This window comes from Microtus pennsylvanicus, chromosome 1 (assembly GCF_037038515.1).
Source record: "Microtus pennsylvanicus isolate mMicPen1 chromosome 1, mMicPen1.hap1, whole genome shotgun sequence".
Taxonomy (NCBI): Eukaryota; Metazoa; Chordata; class Mammalia; order Rodentia; family Cricetidae; genus Microtus; species Microtus pennsylvanicus.
Genome location: NC_134579.1, coordinates 108,691,349 through 108,712,169, shown reverse-complemented (window position 1 = coordinate 108,712,169; position 20,821 = coordinate 108,691,349). Strand labels below are relative to the sequence as shown.

Sequence of the window (20,821 nt, the reverse complement as noted above, 5' to 3'; positions counted from 1 at the left end):
CAACTAAACGTAGCTTTTAACTGAAAGGTTAGCTGAGTGACCTGGGGGAGGAGCCAGCCAGACCCAGGAGCCTGCTTTCTACATCAGGGTCCTTTCTGGACTCTGGACTCGCCACAGTGGGGCTGGTACGGCTGGGAGTCAAAAGGAGTCATAGGAGGAAGCTTTTGGCTGATGCTATTGCTCCTGAAGCCAAATCCACTGAAGCAAATTGACTGTGGTTTACAGCTCAGGCTCCATGTCAGTTAAGTCTTCTCCTGGTTTGATTGTCCCACCCTCAAGTGTCACAGTACCAGAGATACACTGCTGTAGTTCCCAAAATCCCTCACGGATAGAAGGGGTTTGGAGGGTTCTGGACCCTCAGAGAGTAGTGCCTGTAACTATCGGCTTTGATGGTGCCCTGTGGTTAACCTGGGCTCCAGCAGGCCTTCTGTCTAGAGATGTTGACTTCTCATCTGGACTAAGGGGCAGAACTGACTGAAGGGAAGCAAGTTGGTAAGAATCAGCCTGTTGGTAGCCATTCCCAGGACTCAGGAGCCAATGGGACAGGTGCCATGGGGTGCAGGCAGGGCCTGGCGTGCACACATCAAAGAGTGCAAAACTCAGAAGGTGGCTTGCTGCGGTGTTGATGGCCCACCTGTGTGCCCAATGGCAGCTGATCACAGCAGGGGTGCAGATGTTGTAGAGAGGATACAATTACAGAAATGTATGAAGCCTCGGATGACCCCTCCCCCCCGCCGCTGTGTGGTAGACACAGAGGGAACAGAGATTGGGTGGGGGTGAGGAAGACTTTGGGAACAATTTGCAAAACTGAGTTTCTTCCCTGGTTAGTCTCTGTGTTTTTAAACAGTTATAGATGAAAGCCAAAAGGAAAAAGGAAAACTTAAAAAGCTAAAACAACAAGGGCAAAAAGCCTTTGATCATACCAACCATCCTCCGTGGGCCCCTAAGGATCATTTTAGGGGGATGGGGGTTGTGTGTTTCTCGAGTTCCAGATACTCAGCAGTTCAGCTAACCCTTAATTAAAACTTAGATTCAGTTGTCCTTTAAGTAAAGCAGCCGTAACCATCGCTGATTCTGTGGGGGGAGATTGTTACTCCAAAGCAAGAAAACCTTCGGGATGGTCAAGCAGCTGGGAAGCAATGGGACTGAAGAAATCAAAAATGCAAGGAGAACCAAAGAGAGCGGCCCAGAGAGTCCCCGGATGCACTCCAAAACCCGAACCAAAGGCAAAACCAACAAAAGGATGAGAGCACGGATTGGTTTGGCAAGCGCGCGGGGAGGATGGTTTACTTGACACACCAAAGGGCCGTCTGCCACTCGGGGAGGAGGCTGTGCCAGACGCTCAGCTGCCCTACTGTCGGGCATGGCTGGGCTTTTCCTCCAGACACCCCGAAAATCTTCGTGGTCGCTGGCCTCGTCCCAGCCATCCCTCCTGGGCACGGGCCTCTCCGGGCTGAGTTGGGCGTCATCGCTCCTGATGACGTCACTGGGGTCCACCTGCTCCCCAAAGTCCTCTTCGATGCTGCTCTGTCGGGTCAGCGTCCGCCTCCGGGCCAGCAGGGGCCTTGGGCTTCTCCTACATGGACAGTGACCAGGGCCTGGACTGCACTTGGCCGAGGTGCTCCTGAAACTAAACCGAGATTCTTCCTCCTCACTGCCACAGTCCAAACCACTGTCCGGGCTCCTGGTGGCCGAGCGGCTGAACCGACAGCCTCTGTCTTCCAGAAAGAGATCCTCCATATGGATGCCCGGGCCCCTGTGCTCTGCAGGGAGCCAGGAACCCTGTAGGACTGGATGTCCCCAACAGGACCGCGCCGGCCCACGCTCCATAGCCAACAAGGCCCTGGCTCTGGAGGACCCCATGCCCTGTCTGAGCAGCGGCTCGCCATGCTCCGTGTCCTCCTCAGCTACCTCGGGGATACTGAACAGTCTCTTACTGCGGTGGGGCTGTTGGGGGAACTCGGGCTGCTCCAGGAAAGCGCCTTCCAAACTCCTAGCCTTATGGCATTCCTTGGGGACAGCATGTGTGAGAGAGCGGTGTATGACCAGATATGAGGCGGTGGAGGAAGGAGAGAAAACACACACAGAATTAGTCTTGGCAGGGAGGCAGGGGGGCGCAGCGTGAGGCAGCCTCTGCTCATGGGGGACCTGCAGCATGCCTGCTGGGGCTCTGGGATGGAGCAATGGGTCACGTGGTGGGTGCAGAGCAGAAGGTAAGGGACAGCACACAGAGGAGACAGTGGGACGTCAGGAGCAGACGCCATGCGGGTGAGCCAGAGGGAGAAAAAGGTGGCCCAGATGGGAGGAAACAATGCTCCCAGGCCCTTGCCTGTTCCTATGCTGAGGGGTTCTCCAGAGTAGTGAGGGGAATTTGTCTGCCACTGGGGCTGACTCCCTGCAGCCCAGGGGCAGCTGCCATTGAATGCCCAGTGTGGCTGGAGGTGGCCCCACCGTATCCCTGTCCGGTCCTGCGGACTGTTGCCTTCCCAGCACTTAGCGCCCCAGCTGATTGCCACCCTCCTTTCCCTTAGCTGAAGCGCACCTGTAGTTTAGTGAATGTCGCCTTAGCAGACCCAGTGCCTACTTGGTGCCTCAAAGGACCAAGGTCCTCTGCCTCTGCACCTGAGATGGATTTACCATGTCTGGCCCATCTGGGCTCAGCAGCTGGCACTGAGCTAGCTAGTCTTGAGGTTGCTATGCAAACCCTCCTGCATTCCAGCCTTAGCCTACATTTATTTCCTTGGGCACCGTTCCCTACCAGCTGCAGCCCTCGGCCCCTATCTATTTCCAAAGGGCATATTTTGGTGCCAACTACTGCTCCATAGTCCCCTTTGGGGAGATCTGGCTGACTCTGGGAAAGCTGCTTTTATCCTTTGCTGAGATCTGGGGTTATATCTTATAATGAGTACCCATGATGGCCAGCTGCCCCCACTGGTCTGTGGACACCTCTGACTGTGGTGGGGGGGTTGTTTCCTAATGCAGTCTCCTGTACGCTTGTGCCACTGCCCACGAGTGGATGGGCACAGAATCTGCTAACTCATGTATCTTTCTCTTTTATAGCACCACATTGAAGGATGTTTGGCGCAGGTGTGCTGAGCACTATGAAGGTGAAGGATGATTGCTGAAAAAGAGGGTACCGTGGGGTAGGCAGGTGAGCCGAGCCAGTTGGAGATGAAGGGCCGTGGGCGCTGGTCCCTCCAGGAAACCTGGCTTGGCTTAGCCTGTCACTACCATGTGAGACTGTGGGGCTAGTGTGGCCACCACTCCCAACTGCTACTGGCAGTTATTAGGAAAAATTTGAAACCCACACCCATAAGAAGCCCTGTGGGTGAGTGGCACACCCCTGTGGCTACCCTGACCCTACTTCCCCTAGGATACTGCTGGGCTGTTTATAAGAGGGTGAGGGATGGGTGGGGTCACACCTCCTGCTTCACAGCACCCTTGGTGGCCCTTCCTTTGCTAAGCAGTGCTTGGGAGGCAGCTTCTAATATCTTCCCCTGTCCAGAGAAGTGTCTGGAAGGTGCAAAACACAGGTGTATGCCTTTCCCTGACCCACCCATGAGCACTTTCAAGGTGGCTCTTGCTCTGGAACATAACCCAAGACAGGTAGGAGGCTCAGGTCAGAAGTCTTCAGAAGAGGCATGTGTGGGACCCACTGCGTGAGGGGCACAGGGAACAGTGTGAGTCATACCATGCAGGACCTCATGGAGGTCCCCAAAGTCCCTGCAAGGACCTTCATGGGTAAAACCTTCATATGGTCCCTATAGAGGCCCTGAGTAGACAGCAGTAATGAATGTGGTCTTCTGTCCGTCCATCATAGCGCAGGATGATCTGCAGAAATAAGCCCTGCAGGCTTCATCACCCCCACCCCCATTTTGATGAAGTAGCCACCCTTCCATCTCAGATCTCCAGGGGCAGATGGTGTGGACTCTTTCCTGGTATGGGGTTTGGGTGATGGACCCAGGAGTGTGCTGTCCTAGGCCTCCTGTGGCCTCAGTGGCATGGCTCTAGCCCACGTGGAGTCTTCCTCATTCATAGAAGTGTGGGGCCCAGTCCCACACTGCCAGTTCAGTGCTAACCCGGAAGCTGCACCTACTGTGTGAACATGTAAGGCTTGGGCTGGTTCTGTTCTCTTCCCACTACAGTGTTGGCTGTGTCCAGGGGTTCCAAATGGATCCCCCAAATTCCAGTACCCAGACCCTCTTGGCAAGACAGACAGGAGCAGCAGGTAACTCCTGAATGCAACCATAAAACAATCCCAGCAAAAGGGCAGAAGGGAGCATCCCCTAGATTTGGGGTACCCTGTCATGAGCCCAGTGCTCACCTTGAGGGCATTGTGAGAGGTGCCACTGGGCCGGCGCCGGCCCCCATCCTCCAACTGCATCTCTGAGTACAGCTCCTCCTCATCCTCTTCCATGATGTCCGACAGGTCTGACCCCCGGCTGCTCTCTGTGTGGTAATCATCTCCATGGCAACAGTGGGGCTGTGGTCAAAAAGGCACACAGACAGAACTTTTCCTCTTTTTATTTATTTTTATGTGTATTGGATGTTTTGCATGTATGTCTGTACACTACATGTGTGCCCAGTGCCTGTGGAGGTCAGAAGAAGCCATTGGCTCCCCTGAAACTAGAGTTACAAACAGTTGTGAGCCACCATGTAGGTGGTGGGACTCCAACCTGGGTCTTCTGAAGGAACTATCCTTAACCACTGTGTATGTCTCCGGCTCCTGACGGGACATCTTGTGCATGCCACAGGCTCCCAGGCTATCCTCCCTGAGTCCTGGGCCCATATTTACCAACGTGTAGAGCCCATGGAACAAGGAATGCGGGAAACAGTGCATGCCCAGCTCATCTTGGTGAAGGAAACAAAACCTGACACGAGTTTGTCTAAGCAACAGAGAGAGGACAGCACGGGGTCACCCCACTCTGACAGGCATGAGGATCCTGGACTCTGCAGGAGACAGAGCAAGCGGTATTGGTAAGTCACATCCTATGATGCTCAACTTCCAACCTGTCACTTCTGTACTTCACCAGCTGAACAGAGGCTTAAGCCCAACGTTGCCAGTTCAGATGGCTGAGGGCCAGGGCACCCATGTGTACATGACTACACAGTGTCACACAAGAGGACATGACAGGGCAGGTGGTCACCCGGGGTGACGCTGAGGCTTTTAAAAGAACCATTGGAAAGTAAACAGATGTACATGTGTATGCACATGCACAGACACATGTGCATGTATAGGTCCACATATGAGAACGCACATAAAAACATGCTCACATGCACACTCATCCCAATACACATACATGTACTCATACAGAGACACATAGATGCGTAGGAACACATGATGACATGCATGTATATGTCCACACACATGCACATACATTTCTGTGCACATAAACATGTATACAATGATACATGGGAATTCAGTCACATGTACATATGACACATGTACATAGATACTATATATGAGCACATGAATAAACATACTCATGCGTATACATACCAGACAAGTAGCTATGCGCACACACACAAGCCTACACAGATATACATGAACACACATACATGCACACCCACATAGACACACAGGAACACATTTTCACATGTCCACACATAAACACACATACACATACATACATACATATTCGTGTACAAAGGTACACACAGAGGCACACATACACACAGGAGCATACACAAACAGGAACACACACACACACACCATACACACTCATACACAGGCATATACACTTCTACACACATGAATATATCCAATAAGCACAAGCACATACACTGCAAATGCATGTGCATACCTGGACACTTATGCCTGGACACACACATGCATATATGAACACACGGGCACACGCCCAAGACAGGTTAGGGCAATGTCTTCATAACTTTAAGCGCCTATGCATCCAGCTAAAGGCCTTGCCAGCCAAGGGCTGATGCAGGGGTACACACTCTCACCTGCTTGCCCAGCTCTGACCCTGTCAGGAAGTCATCCACAGATGTACCCCTCCTCTTGACCTCGGGGGAGGCATAGCCATCCTCCTCGTCTGAGTTGGCATATTGCCCAGCACTGCTTCGCTCTAGAAAGAGGCTCCTTTTCTCTAACTTGGAAAGAGAAAGGGACAAAGATGAGCAGGCATATGGGGAAAGGCTGGATGGGGACCCAGGAGCACACACGGCTGTTATCCTCGGCCCAAGTCCTGAGAAGGGCAAGGAGATTCCCAGAGGTACCCTGGAGAGGCCTCACACACACTGAGCCCTGAGGACTCCCTCAGGGTAGACGCATAAAATATGCTGGACTGTGACCCCTTAAGCATGTGGCTTCAGGCTGCTACCGGAGGATGGCTCCCATGAGGTCCAGGTTCCTGGGACCAGCTATTCCCTTCACCTTTCCTCCTCTTCATGAGACCTGGATCACTCTGAGCTTCACTCAGTGGGAAACTTCTTCCTCCATCGCTCACCTCACCTGGCTTATTTAGACAGTGATCATGCCATTGAAGCAGGAGCCCAGGAAGGATCTCTGACCCATCCTAACAGCTACTGGACTCTTCTGGATCTGCTCTGAGGCTGCCCTGGGATCCTCTGTTCCTCAGCCATAAGTACCATCCAGTGATCCCAACACAGCTCCAGCCTCACTAAGCCTCAGCGCAGAGGTCCCAAGCTCACAAGTTCATAAGTATCAGAAGCAGCTGTTTACAAATCAGATTTCACAGACAGGCTTACCCTCTGGTTTCCTAAAGGGTTCTGGGGCCCTGGGGTCAGGGTAGCCCTGTGCCCTCGTGGGGATACACAGGACTGAACTTATGTTAGAAACATCCTCCCAGGTCCCTGCAACTCCAGTGCTGACCCTTGGCCATGTATCCTTGCTCTCCTGACCTGGGCCCTGAGAGGAGGGTGCCCCAGCCTTGGCAGACATTTCCAGGGGTCACCATCCTGGCAAGGCCCACAGAACAACCCGACACCAAGAGGGTCCTGCCAGTAGGTCCTGCTGCCTCCTTGGTGGAGAAACTCTAACTTGCCCCAAATATCTGGGAGAAATGGTAAGGTCCTGGGCCAGTTCAGTCCTGGGTCCTACTCCCCCAGTAGTGGGGAAGGGGCACCCTATAGGTGACTTAGTAGGTGCATTATCATTGTCCAAACCTCACCCAATATCCACAGTCACAATAGCCCCTCCCCAGCAATATACACACATATACTCAGGCAATGTATATGTATATGAAAGTTGCAATGAAAGAACAGGCCCTGTCCAGTTCAGGACAACAGTCCTAAGCTGAGGTCTAGAGTGCTCTCTGGTAGATCTGTCTCTACCTGCCGGGCACAGGGCATACCACCCCACACCCAAGAGCACAGGGTCCAACCTGCTAGGAAGACCCAACTTACCCTGCTGGTTTCAGCCACCCTCTGTGCAGCCTCACGGGCCATGGCCTTGGCAACGGTGGTGGACACAGGGGCTCCTTGTGGCTGAGGGAGGATCCGGCTGGGTGAGGGTGACCTTCTGCCTGGGCCAGCGCTGTGCATGTCAGGTGGTTCCAACATGTGGCCGTGTGCGGGGCCGGGTGGCCGGCTCTGCTCCCAGGACTCGTCCACTTTGACGTGGGGACCCAGGTGTTGGTCTTTGGTATCCAGGTCACTTGCTAATGGCTTTGGTGGGGGAGCAGTCCTCGGGTGGGGGGCTGGAGGCACCAGGAGGTCAGGGGGGATGGCTGCGAGGGCAGAATCCATGGACTCCCCCTGTGCAGACAGGGTGCGCACACTCACGGCCTTGGCCTCCAGGCTCCGCAGCCGGACCAGCTCCACTGCTGTGCCGTCTGCTGTGGGGGCGATGACCTCAGCCACCTGCACACAGAGAAAGCCATGTCACAGGCTGTCAGCATGTGTTGACCCAGCAGTGGCCTCTCCTGAAGCTAGACATCTGGCAGAAAAGAGCCAATAGCTTGAGCCCAACATCTGGCTCAAGTCATTCATAGAGCTAACAAAACCAAAGAGTCTCTGGGAGCCCAGGACCCAGGTAGGTTGTGAGATCAATGAAGCACGGCCTTCTTCTTCCATCTCTAGATCAGATGCAGGGTTCCACAGGGATCTGAAGGCGATCTTGCTTACTGACACAGCTGTAGGGAGGGGATCAGGGGGGGCTTCCTGTACCCGTAAAGCCTACAGCCTATGAGAGGTGAATCATAGGAGAAATGGCTGGGGCCCTCACACCCAAGTTAGGCAGCCCAATCTGCCACTGGGAGGAAGAGCGGGGTGGCAACAGTTGGGGCGGGTTGAATAGGAATGGCCCCCCTAGGTGCATATATCTGAATGCTTAGTCACCAGAGAGTGGCACTATTAGTGGGTGTGGCCTTGTTAGAGGAAGTGTGTCACTAAGCATAGGTTTTGGGGTTTTAGATGCTCAAGCCAGGGCCAATGTCTCTCTCTCTTCCTGTTTCCTACTGGTCCCGATGTATGATGTAGAACTCTCAGTTATCTCTCCAGCACCATGCCTGTCCATGTGCCTCCAGGTGGGATAATAGACTAAACCTCTGAATGTAAGCAAGCCCAATTAAATGCTTTCCTTTATAAAAGCTGCCATGGTCATGATGTCTCTGCACAGCAATAAAAGCCCTTTCTAAGACGGCAGTGGGCAGATAAACAGCAGCTTTCCAGAGCCTTCCTCAGGTTGAGTTTCTGCTCCATGTGCCAGGAAAGGGGTGGCAAGCTAAGATGGTGGGTTCTCCACTTGGGGACACCGGAGACACAGCTATTTCTCAGAGTCCAGGTCTGCTCCCCTGCAAACGCAAGATTGCCTGGGTGGGTCTTAACTTGCTAACACATAGTCTGTGAAAACTGGCAAGCCTGGGAGCCTGATGCTGCTGAATTCAGTGTGGAGTGGAGCAAGGCAGAGGTGAGGGAGGCAGAGAGGACACTGGACCCAGGTGGAACCAAAACAGGATGGGACTTCCTCACTCTCTGACCTGTGGCAGACAGTCCCCAGAGTGAAGGCCCGGCTGGCAGAGACTTGGAGCTGGAAGAGCCTCAGATTCTCCCCTGAGAATCTGCCCCCTCCTCCCTCCCTAAGCCTACCCCTGCACAGTAGAGCCTCGCATCCCATGCTCACCCTCTGCCCTTTGGCATACACTCCATATCCTGTGACATTCGCTCCATTGGACAGCCCAGTGGGAGTCAGCACGGGGGGCTTCCAAGAGACCTGAACAATGGCAGCTGTGGCCCCAGCTTGGACGGTGACATCTTGGGGTGGGGCTGGGGGGCCTGGAAGGAGAGAAGGGACAGATGCTGTCAGAGCATGGTCCTTGGGCTCTGTCACACCTGGAAGAGGAGCCATCCATATGGTTGACAAGGAAGAAGAGAAAGGAACATAGAGCCAAGGATGTAAACAGTAGATTGGAGGTAGTGAAGGCGAGCACTCAGCTCGATGCCCATGGAAGCTGTGCTGCTTCCCAGCCTTGGCATCTATTCATCTGCATCTAGGGGAGGACCTCTCTGTGCCTCTGAGAAGCCTGCCCTTGTGCTCCAATTGAATGGAGCTTCCTCTGCCAAGGGGCTTGGAAGCCACGTGGCCTGGGATGGCTCCAGAGGAAAGATACCTTTGACACACCCCTCTTCCCTTCTCTTACTCTCTTACTCCTTCTCCTCCTGACTGTTGCCACCCGCCGCCTTCATGCTCATCATCAAACTCTAGAGACAGCAATGTTTGACCTCAAACCACCCATCAGACTATTCTATGGAACTGGGAAAACTCACATAGAAAAAGCCCAGATACTGCAAGTCTCCAGACTGGTGGCTTCCTTATGGACTGACATCATGTGAACCATGCTCACTGCATCTCAGAAAAAAAATATGTCCAGAGCCACTAATTCAGGTAAGTACTGGCCAGGTCTTCAAGCCATTTCAGTGTTTGTAAGGTAAAGTCCATCTGCCCTCAGACACCAAGGACAGAACGTTTTTTACTCTAGACTTGGGGTACAGTTTCTCACCTCTTCTTGACTGAGAGTCTGGATAGCTTCATTTAGGAAGGAATGTACTCATGAGCTCAAGAGGAAGAAGGCCAAATATGTCACAAACCTGGCTAAGGCATCCCAGAGGAGGATAGCACTCACCAGGGAATGTCCACACGCCAGCCGCCCTGTGTACTTTGTATGCTATGTATTTTTGGCCCTCACCAGAGTCCTAGGACTTCTGCACATCCTTTCATACTGATATTATAAATGGTGTCTCCAACATCATTTTGTAAATGAGGAAACTGAGGCTCAGAAAATCTGCTCTGCTGCCTAGGGTTAGAAGCCGGATCCTTCCCTCCATAGCATGTACCTGTGGCACAGGTCTATGTTACTCTACTGAAGCAAAGGTCTCAGAAGCGCAGCCTGGATCAGAGTCCATTTTTCCCCAGTGGCTCATGAGTGACCTTTGTCTAGGGAAGGTGCATTCAGAATGAGCTTCCAAAGCCCTTCTTTGAGAGGCACTCTGACGGTAACAGTAGGATTGACAGCTGACTCACCACAGAGACAATGGCAGGTCAACCGAAGGTGGAATGGCATCAAAACAAATCATCCAGAACTCAGTTTCATAAGAGGATATATTTGAACAATGAAGGCAAATAGTGTGAGTTACTTTAGATAAACAAAAGCATGAGGAATTCTAAAGGAAACTCGTCGGGGTTCAAAGGAGACAGCGGGTGGAAACTAGGGCTGCAGAAAGGAAAACCAAGGTGCATTGTAAGTGGCATTTGCATTAGGAAACAGAGAATTTCCCAAGAAAGCATTATCTGAACGGAGAGAAATGTATTCGGGGCTGTGAAGCGTCATGAGCTGTTTTAGCTTAAAAAAAAAATGGTTCTGGAAGTGAGGTTGTCTTCCACTAGCTCAGATCCAAGCATGCTTGGCTCAAGATCTCCCTAAAATTCCCCTGAGGATCAGGCTGACCTGGTTCCATAACAGGGAGGGAGAGAGAGAGAGAGAGAGAGAGAGAGAGAGAGAGAGAGAGAGAGAAGCTGGGGTGGGGCTCAAACACAGAGAAAACTCAACCCAGAAATCTAGCCAGCTGCCTCAGTTTCCCCTGTTGATTTCTGTTGGTTGGATGCCTGCCAGTTCTTGGTTTGACAAACTTACCTTTGTTCTTCCCTCAGTCCGGCTACTCCAGTCACTTCGGCTGGATGCCCTAAGTGTCCAGTTTGGTGATGCGTTTCTACATGTCTGCTTCTCTCTATCTGCCGCCTACATAACAAACCCATTCAAAACTGAAGGTGCAGCTACGGTAACTATTCTAGAGACTGTATAGAACAGGCCATTATAGCATTGCAAAAGCAGAGTCTGTAAAAGCTAAATCAAAAGGGACAAAAGGAATTACGTTATCATTTAAGGCAATTTATAGTATGTTGTGTATATGTACATAAAAATCATCTCTAAAACGTAATACTGTGTGTTATTCCCCCCCCAAAAAAGTCAACTGTAGAAAGAAAATAAAGTATTAAAAAATAGTCAACCTGTGCCTGGAAAGCAATGTGGTGGGTGGGGGTGAAGTGGCTGAGGCGGATTTGATCAGAACATGCACGCATGTTTTTTTTTTAAAAAAAAAATAGTTAAAAGAAAGAAGGAAGAGGTCAGTAACGACAGAAAGAGCAGACAGGACGGGTGCAGAGAGCAAAAATGGAGACTTAAGTCTTATCAATGATGAAATGTAAAACACACATTCCGGGTAAAAAGCAGAGGCTATCAGACTATGGCAACTCAAAGATCCCACTGCATGCTACCTATAAAAGACAGGTTTAAAGTATAAGGACTCAGAGAATTTGGAAGTAAATGTTGGGAAATAGGATGTGTGGATTCTAGCTTATGAAACCTAACAACCACATGAACATCAGACAAAACAGACCTAAAGACCACCAGGGCCAGAGAGGATTATTGGTTATGAGAACATTTCATTGAGGAGAGCTCACACTTTCAAATACATATGGAACTGGTAGAGAAAGCCCAAAATACATAAAGCAAAAACCAAAGTAAGAAACAATTATTGTCTGTAACTGATGGGTCAGACGAGCAAAGCCCAGTGAGAACACGGGGCCCTGAGGAAGCACTGCTAAGTCATTTGACTGTTGTCAGGGTTCCCCAGGGCTGCTGGAACTACACCAGGAATATTCACCAGAGCAGACAATATCCATACAGCCTTCAGCACCTCTGGATTCACACAGGAAACTGTACCCAACCCTGAAGCAAATTGGAAACCAGTAATAGTAGTGTGTTTTCTTTTCTTGACCATGGAATATTTGGACACTAAGCAGTCTATTCATAACCAGGGTTATGAAGATTCTACCTGGAAAATCAGAATATACTTAACAATAGCGAATAAGAACATGCTGAGAGCTGTGGGTTTGCATGTCTAAATATTTATATTAGAAAACAACGGTTTTCAATTAGTTATCTCAATTTTACCTCAGAAGCATGAGCCAAAACATAAGAGTGAGGCAAAGCCCAAAAAGGAGGACAAAGTGATATAAAGCCACGAAAAATAGAACTCAACCAAGCCAAAAACTTCAGCTTTGAATCCATTAGTGAAGTAACAAACGCAGTACAATTCTCATCACTAAAGTGAGACAGCATAAATTTCGAACAGGGATTCAAGACAGTTAAAAGATAATTTAGCTGAGCATGGTGGCGCACACCTTTAATCCCAGCACTAGAGAAGCAGAGGCAGGTGGATCTTTGAAAGTTCCAGGTCAGCTAGCGCGATAGGGAAATTCCTTGAAATACCACACTTGGCCCATGAGGCCTCAACCCTACACAAAGAGCGACAGGTAACCAAGGAATGCCACAAGTGGGAGAAATAGTTTTCTCCAGGGAAGGGCACGCTGGTTGGTTATCCAGTACCATACAAGTAACATACAGACTGAGCAGGTTGTATTTAGGATGTGTGTGTGTAGGCATACATATATGCCTATATGTGTCTCTCTGCATGTATAACATGTAACATGTAATAGCAATTAATGGGAAATAGAGGCTATGAATTTGAAAAAAAGAGCAGGGAGAGATATATAGGATGGTGTGGAGGGAGGAAAAGAAGGGAGGGATAACATAATTGCATTATAAACTTAAAGAAAAAGATGTAGCTAACTCAAACTGACAAATGAGAAGACACAAAAGCTAAATAACCCTGTGTCTATTAACTACCTTAAACCTGAAACTTTCAACATTTCTTCACAGAAAACCACTGGTCTGCGTGGCTTTCACTGCATCTATCAACTGTTAAAGAGAGCTAATGGTAATGCCACACACACAAAAAAAAAAAAACCTGCACAAGCACCCACGGGAGACAGGATTCTCTAGTCACTGTGTGAACCCAGCAGAGGCCTGGTACCCAAACCAAAAGACATTGCAAGAAGACTGTACATGAGCATCCTTCATGCACATAGATGGAAAAATCCCCAATGAGGCTGGAGAGGTGGCTCAGTGGTTAAGAGCACCCGCTGCTCTTCCAGAGGACCTGAGTTCAGGTCCCAGCACCACAGCAGGTAGGTTCTAGCTTCCGTGGCTAACTGCACACACGTGGCTCACATACCCATACAAACACACACATGTGTACATGTGCATGTGCTCACACACATACTCATAACTGAAAATAAAATAAATCACTTAAAAATAAGGCTCACCCACCCACAAACACCAAATTGAACCCAAAAAGTATGAAATAACTGAATATTCAAAAGTAGCATCATCACCACATTAACTGAATAAAGAATGATCATAACATGAAAAATGGAGAGATTATCAAGATTGAAAATTTAATTCAATCTTGATAAAAAAAACTCTGGGAACACTGGGGATCGAAAGGAAGTGTCAAACTCCGATGAAGAGCAATGTTCTACTTTTCTTTCTGTGGTTGTGATAAACACTGATGAAAAAGACCAACTTGGATAAGGAACGGGTTTATTTGGCTTATACTTCTAGGTTTCATCCCATCACTGAGGGACTTCATGGCAGGAACTCAAGCAAGAACTTGATACAGAAGTCACAGAGCACAGAGGAACACTGATTACTGGCTGGCTCTCTGGCTCATATTCAACTAGCTCTCTTACACAGCTTATAGCTACGCCTAGGGAATGATACCTCCTGCAGTGGGCTGGGCCATCTTATACCCATTAACAACCAAGACAATCTCCCACAGACAAGCCCACAGACCAATATGATCTAAGCATCTCCTCAAGGCCCTCCTCCCATATGAGTCTAAACTGTGTCAAGTTGACAGTTAAACCTAACTAGAGTTATGTGTAACTAGTTAGGGTTCCTGTGACCAATGGCCAACAATAAACAATTCTACAGTTTTCTTCATCAGAGTCAAAAGCCAGCAACAAGGCAATGGTGGCCAGCAGGAATCATGAGCCAGTGGCGATGCTTTTCTAGATCAGAACTCTGTTGCAATTAAAGGACCCATTGTAATTGCATGGGAAGACACTAGCAGGGACAATCACTTCTCTCACCAAGTTCTCCCTTTACTTGGAATTCATTTCACCCTCAATTCTAGAACATCCCTCCTAGGCAGGCTGCATAAATAGTCCCACAGTAACAGGGCCAATGGTCACTTCTTTCCCTCTTCCCTTAACCAGTGACCTATACATGGGTGTGACCAAGTTTTTATGACGTACTTTGGTTTCTTTCCCATCTTCTTCCTGAGGATGGTCACACTGGGTTGACAGACACCATCCAGCCTTTCTTTTATTCTTCTCTCGGACATACAAACACCCTCGAGTGTATATATGCAAGTGTGTGCCCTGCACTTGTGTGGGCTGCCTCAGCCTTAGACACCTACTAGGATGCACATAGCAGCCACCAATATCGCAAACACTCCAGGACAATGAAGTGACAACTCACTAATGTAAGAGCACAAGGTCCTGTCTATACCAGAGCTCTCCAGACACCTGATGTGCCCTGTCCCCAAGAGTATTGGAGAGGACGAGAGGGAGCACACTATCTCCAAGTTACAGCCAAGAAGGCAAAGGAGTCAGGTTTGCCTTGTGGTGGCTTCAGTAGACTACTTCATCTTCTGTACCGTTCATCAATATTTATTTATAACCAAAACCAAGAGAGAAGGACAGCAGTAAAAGCATGGGCTCCTCAACCCATGATCCCCCTTGTGTTATTAGAGGAGGTATGAGGGGCAGGGTGTGACTTTCCAGTCCCAGAGGTGGCCCCGTTGCCCTCGGGTCTATTACAGGACAGCCCCTGGCAGATCAAGTGCTGAGGACACATCTTCAGATGCAAAGAACACATCTCCAGATGCTAAGGACACATCCCAGATGCTAAGAACACATCCCAAGATGCTAGGGACACATCCCAGATGCTATCCAAGAGCCAACTCTAAACCCACGAGCAGGTACCCATGCTCTGAACTTCCCATGGGGATCTGAAGGTTTTCAAGGATAACACAGACACCTAGAGTCACCTCCTCTTGCCCTTCCCTACCCATGCAGGGTGTGCACTGGCATCCTTTCATTATAGAACCCCCCTGAGGATATGGCTCACCTGCAGGCAGTGTGGAGAACTCCACAAAGGCCTCCTTTTTCTCCCTCTGCTCCAGGGGCAGCTGCCAGGGCATCTGGTGGGGCTGGGCCAAGACCTTCACCTTGTAAGCCATATTAGGCCTGAGGTTGAAGAACTGGTACTTGTACCTGGTGGCCTTCACGATGTCCAGTTCCTCCTCGTTGAGGAAGATGACGTGGCTGTAGTTGCTGTTGGTAGGCAGCCAGGAAAGCTGAGCAGAGATCTGGGTGATGTTGTCCACACGTAGCTGGGATGGCGCTACGACTACATCCTTGCCCACCAGCAGCGTGCACTGTAGCTCGTCCGAGTTGCCCCGGCTTGTGACGCACTGCACGGAGATGCGGTAGGTACAAGCAGCTGTGTTAAGTTTTTCGATCAATGCCTTGGTTCTCCTACCCAGAGCAAGGCTCATGCGTGTCTCCTTGTCTACCAGCACATTATAACTGTTCACGGTGCCCCAGCCGGGTGGTACAGCGGGGGGCTCCCAGCCCACGATGACACTTTTGGCAAGCTGTTTGATAAGGGTGATTTTCCTAGGGTAAGGCACAATGTCTTCTCCGATGTCATCGATGCTCATGTCCAGAGTCCCCCCACCGTTGTCGGTGACGCCCGAGTCCACTTGAGTTGGGGAGTGAAGGTGAAGGATACTCTCACGTTCAAGGCTGATGCCAGAATGATTGAGAAAGTTCTGGTCCTGCTCACTCCCCAGAGTACCAGCCAGCCGTGACTCATTGTCCTGGATAAAATCCACAAAGTTGGAGGGCACCAAGCCCCTCTGCCCATCCAGCAGCTCCCCTGTTGGATATAAGAACAGATCTCACTCACCATCCCCCAGGACCCTGGGCCCCACAGCACTGGCACATAGCAAAGCATCTCAGGTAGTCACATGCTTATCCCCTCCATACCCTCTGTCTGCAATAACCCCATCCATCACCAAGTTTGATTTCCTTAGCCAGAGCTATGAGAATCTGAGTGTACATACCAAGCACACACTGGTAGCAGGGAAGCTGTTCAATAGGGATTAAAAGCTCATGTTGACTGAATGTCCAGCACTGGGAAAACCCCAGCACACAGTTGGTGCTCAGTATATATCAGGATAAACAAACATGTCAAATCCATGGCTTTGGGAGATGAACAAATATCTATCGTTTTTGATCATATGATCGATCATGTGAATAGGGATCTATTTACCCAGCTTCCTGCTGGGTAAATCACCAGAGCACCTATTATCCACCTGATGTGAGATTAAAAACACGGAATTGGTTGTCAAAGTGTCAGAGATAAGCAGGTGATGTGGGATTCCCCTCTGTATGCTGTGAATACCATTGGTTAATAAAGAAACTGGCTTGGCCTCATAGGGTAGAACAGAGCTAGGTGAGGAAAACTAAACTGAATGCTGGGAAAAAGAAAGCATGGAGCCGCTGCTGGATACAGACGTGCTAAAACTTTACTGGTAGGCCACGACCTCGTGGTGATGCACAGATTAATGGAGATGGGGTTAAACTAAGATGTAAAATGTAAGAGTTAGCAAATAAGAAGCTAAGCTAATGGGCCAAGCAATGATTTAAATAATATGGTTTCTGTGTGATTATTTCAGGAGTCTGGGCAGCTGGAAGATGAACAAGGGACCTTCTTACAACAATTAGGGTTGTCATTAATTTGTATGGCATAAGCAAATGCTATACAGGTGACTTTTTGTGGAGGGTGGCCTTTTTTATTCTGGAATTGAGTTGAATTCTCTGTGTGTGTGTGTGTGTGTGTGTGTGTGTGTGTGTGTGCTCTTGGATAAATGGGGCTCACATGGATGCTAGCAGTCAAAGGAGACTATGTAGAAGAGCTAAGGACTCCAGCACACACACACATACACACACACACACACACACACACACACAAAGACCATTCATCATAGCATACCTTCAAAGAGAGGCCAGGTTGCCCCAGGAGACTGGGGCACCATGACCATTGGATTTTCCCCTATCCAGATCCCCCTGCCTTAGAGGACCTGTGACATGCCTGTAGAGGGCAAGTCAGCCACCTAATTAGGGTTTGTATTCTGTTCCCAACCTCTACTTAGGGTATAGTCTTGAGGCAGTCAATCCTTGGCACCAAAGACAGACCGGTACATGGAAATAATGATGGTGATGATATTGGTAATAATAATGATGGAGGTCATAGTGTTGGTGGTGGTGAGGATGGTTGTGGTAGTGGTAATACTGATAATACGGTAGTGGTGGTGATATGGTAATATTGCTGACGATGATAATGGTGGTGCTGGCAATGATGAGAATGATACTGGTGGTAATGATGATGGCGGTGATAATAATGGTCATGATGACAATGGTGATTAGGATAGTGGTGATGTTGATGGGGACCATGATGGTGGTGGTACTGGAGATGGAGGTGATAAGGGTATTTATGATGGTGGGGATGATGGGGATGATGATGACAGTATCTAACATTTACTGAGCTATAGTCATGTACAAGCCTACATTACAAGCACTTCCTAGCAGTCAATCCATCTTCCAGACAGAAAAGTGAGAGCTATCGCCATTCTGCAATGGAAAAGATTGAGCCACAGAGAATAGAAGCAAGTCCCACTATCATACAGACTATCAAAACCTGAGTCTGGAACCCATTTGAATGAGGCCCTTGGAACCTTTTAGTGGGCACGATGCATGATGGGAAAGTTTCAGGGACTTCAACCAGGTCATTTGGCAGTCGCACTGAGCATGCTGTTGACCCTAAGGTGAGATCTGCTGGGGCTGCACAGCCAGGGAGAGGGTTGTACACTGACTTGGCCTCAGCTTATAATGTCACAGCAGCAATGCAACCTCCTATAAGTGGGCATCCAGAAAGTGAGTCCCGGAGTTCCCATATACTCTGAGAAGCAACACAAGCTCACGCAAGAGAAGACTAGCTCAACAAAGGTCCCTTCCTTTCAGAAGACTAGGACAAGACCAGGCTTTCCCACAGAGCGGAAGAGCCAGGGGATAGACAACTTCCATCTACAATCAGAAAGCAGGGTCTGGAGAGATGGCTCGATGCTGAAGAGCATGAGCTGCTCATGCAGAGGACCTGGGTTCGATTCCTAGCACCCACACCATGACTCAGAACCACCTGCAACTCTAGTTTCAGGGGATCTGATGTCCTCTTCAGGTCTCCACAGGCACTGAACACATGTGGTGCTCAGACATACAAGCAGGCCAAACATCCATACACATAAAATAAGAACAAAATAAAACCAGAAGGCTGACTGTGGGCAGCAGCACCACTGTCAGGCTAAAAGGCAATGAAACTGAGGCCTTCTGGGTAGACAGAGTCCAGGTCCTTTCTGCAGATTCTAGTGGTGAGTAGGATGGGAAGGGAGTGTCAGGGTATGAGGCTGGGCCCCCGAGCTAACAAGAGTCTCGGAGGCCTCTGAGAATGGGAAAATCACACTCCGTGAGGTCACGTGATAGCTGCACCATCAAGGACACAGATGGCACTTTGGAGAACATAGTGCCCCTTAGGATTCACCAATCCCCTGTCCTCAGAATGCGGAAACTACATGATTGGGAAACCCACAGAGACAGATGACCTGAGCTCTTGGGAGCTCATGGACTCTAGACCTACAGCCAGGGAGCCTGCATGAGACCGACCTGGGCCCTCTGCATGTGGGTGACAGTGTGTAGTTTGGTCTGTTTGTGGGGCCCCTAGCAGTGAGACCAGAATCTGTCCCTGGTACATAAGCCAGATTTTTGGAACCTATTCCCTATGGTGGGTTGCCTTGCTCAACCTGATGAAAGAGAGAGAAGCTGGTCCTGCCTCAACTTGGTATGCCAGGCATTATTGACTCCCATGCAAGGCCTTACGCTTTCTGAGGAGTGGATGGTGGGGGGTAGAAAGGAGGTGTATGGAGGGAGCTGGAGGAGATAAGGGAGGGGAAACTGTGGCTGGAATGTAAAATTAAAAATAAAAAAAATAGGTTTATCTGTATAGAACATGTTCAGAGTCTACAGTCTGATTGTTGTTGGTAGGGATTTTCATTGTGTGTGTTAGAAGCCATCTAGGAAGGAGTCCCAGTGCGCAGGAGGTACCCAGGCTATGTGCAAACACCTCACGATTTTAAAAGGGCCTCAAGCATCCTTGAGGTTGAGTGTCGACCTGTTCCCCATGGATAGTGAGAGGTGACAGCAAAGCATCTATCAGCGTCAGTGTCAGACCGCAGCTGCCCAGGAGCTCTGCCAAGATGAACACTCAGGGCTCCCCAGTGCCAGCCAGCTACTGCCATTAACACTTGGAAAGCCAGCTCCACTGTCCTGGCAATCACCACAGAGGGAGACTGGGACCTCTGGGGATAGGGAGCGACAGAACAGAGAGCTAGCAGCCAGGAGCATGAGGGAACCCGGCGCATCTCCCAGGGTCCCGGGCAGGCTGGTCTTCTGCCTGGAACAAGCCAGTGCCCACCCACTGCAGCACATCCACAGACCTTCATAGAATCCATCCTCATCCATGTCTCCATAGACGTAGAGGTACTTTCCCGCCGTGAGAGGCAGCTCGGCTTCCGGGTTCTCATTGGGCCCATCAAAGGGGTTGTAGCTGCAGGAAGAAGCAGTTTGCAAGTTAGTGGCCCTGGCCATGGTCTGCCAGTATATGGCTCCTTACACCTGTTATATGTCAAATGGCGCCACAGCTCACTTAGTGAGATCCTATGTCTCCTCTTCAGCCTCCTCTGGCTGGCTCACACCAATGGTTAAAGTTGATTCTGAAGCCACTGAGAGCTCTTTGAATCTGAGGACATCTTGTCCAGACATCTTGCTCCCATGTGTCTCTTTCACCTGAACTACACATTTCCAAATTAGTGAGCGAAGGCTGTTGCTTTTGTTTTTTTGTTATTTATTTCTTTATGTGTATGTGTCTGGGTGTGTATATGTGCACATGTGTGTTCAGTATCTGTGGGAGCCAGAAGAGGGCACTGGATCCCTTTGAACTAGAGTTCCAGGCGATTGTGAGCTGCCTTATGTGGTTACTTGGAACTGAACCTGTGTCTGCTGCAAGGGCATTCAGTGCTCTTGACAGCTGAGCAGCCATCTCTCCAGTCCAATTATGTTGTCTCTAAACAAAGATTAGCTAACCGACGTAGAACAGCATTGCACATACTCCTTACCGTTTTCTCCACCTTACTATGTAGGATACTGTATTTCTACCCCACCAAGTCTGCCATTGCCTTTTTAGTTTAAGTATAGTAGCCCACTGTTGAGGTCACCAAACTTTATGGAACTGTTTTTCTAATGTCAGATGTAGACACTGCTTCT

At 49.7% G+C, this 20,821-nt stretch overlaps 1 protein-coding gene across 12 annotated transcripts in view; it reads right to left on the bottom strand.

Annotated features, from left to right (window-relative positions):
• Positions 1-20,821, bottom strand: part of Rimbp2 (RIMS binding protein 2) — a 192,566-nt gene that overhangs the window by 19,776 nt on the left and 151,969 nt on the right. For 7 of the 12 annotated variants that reach the window (XM_075978031.1, XM_075978032.1, XM_075978037.1 and 4 more), the window contains 7 exons: positions 19,996-20,105; positions 15,510-16,322; positions 9,098-9,249; positions 7,381-7,836; positions 5,959-6,105; positions 4,325-4,483; positions 1,300-2,010 (listed from right to left, as the gene is read on the bottom strand). In XM_075978031.1, coding sequence (XP_075834146.1) covers positions 1,300-2,010; positions 4,325-4,483; positions 5,959-6,105; positions 7,381-7,836; positions 9,098-9,249; positions 15,510-16,322; positions 19,996-20,105 — 2,548 coding nt within the window. The remainder of the gene's footprint in view (positions 1-1,299; positions 2,011-4,324; positions 4,484-5,958; positions 6,106-7,380; positions 7,837-9,097; positions 9,250-15,509; positions 16,323-19,995; positions 20,106-20,821) is intronic. The other 5 variants (XM_075978038.1, XM_075978042.1, XM_075978046.1 and 2 more) reach the window with 1 other exon arrangement.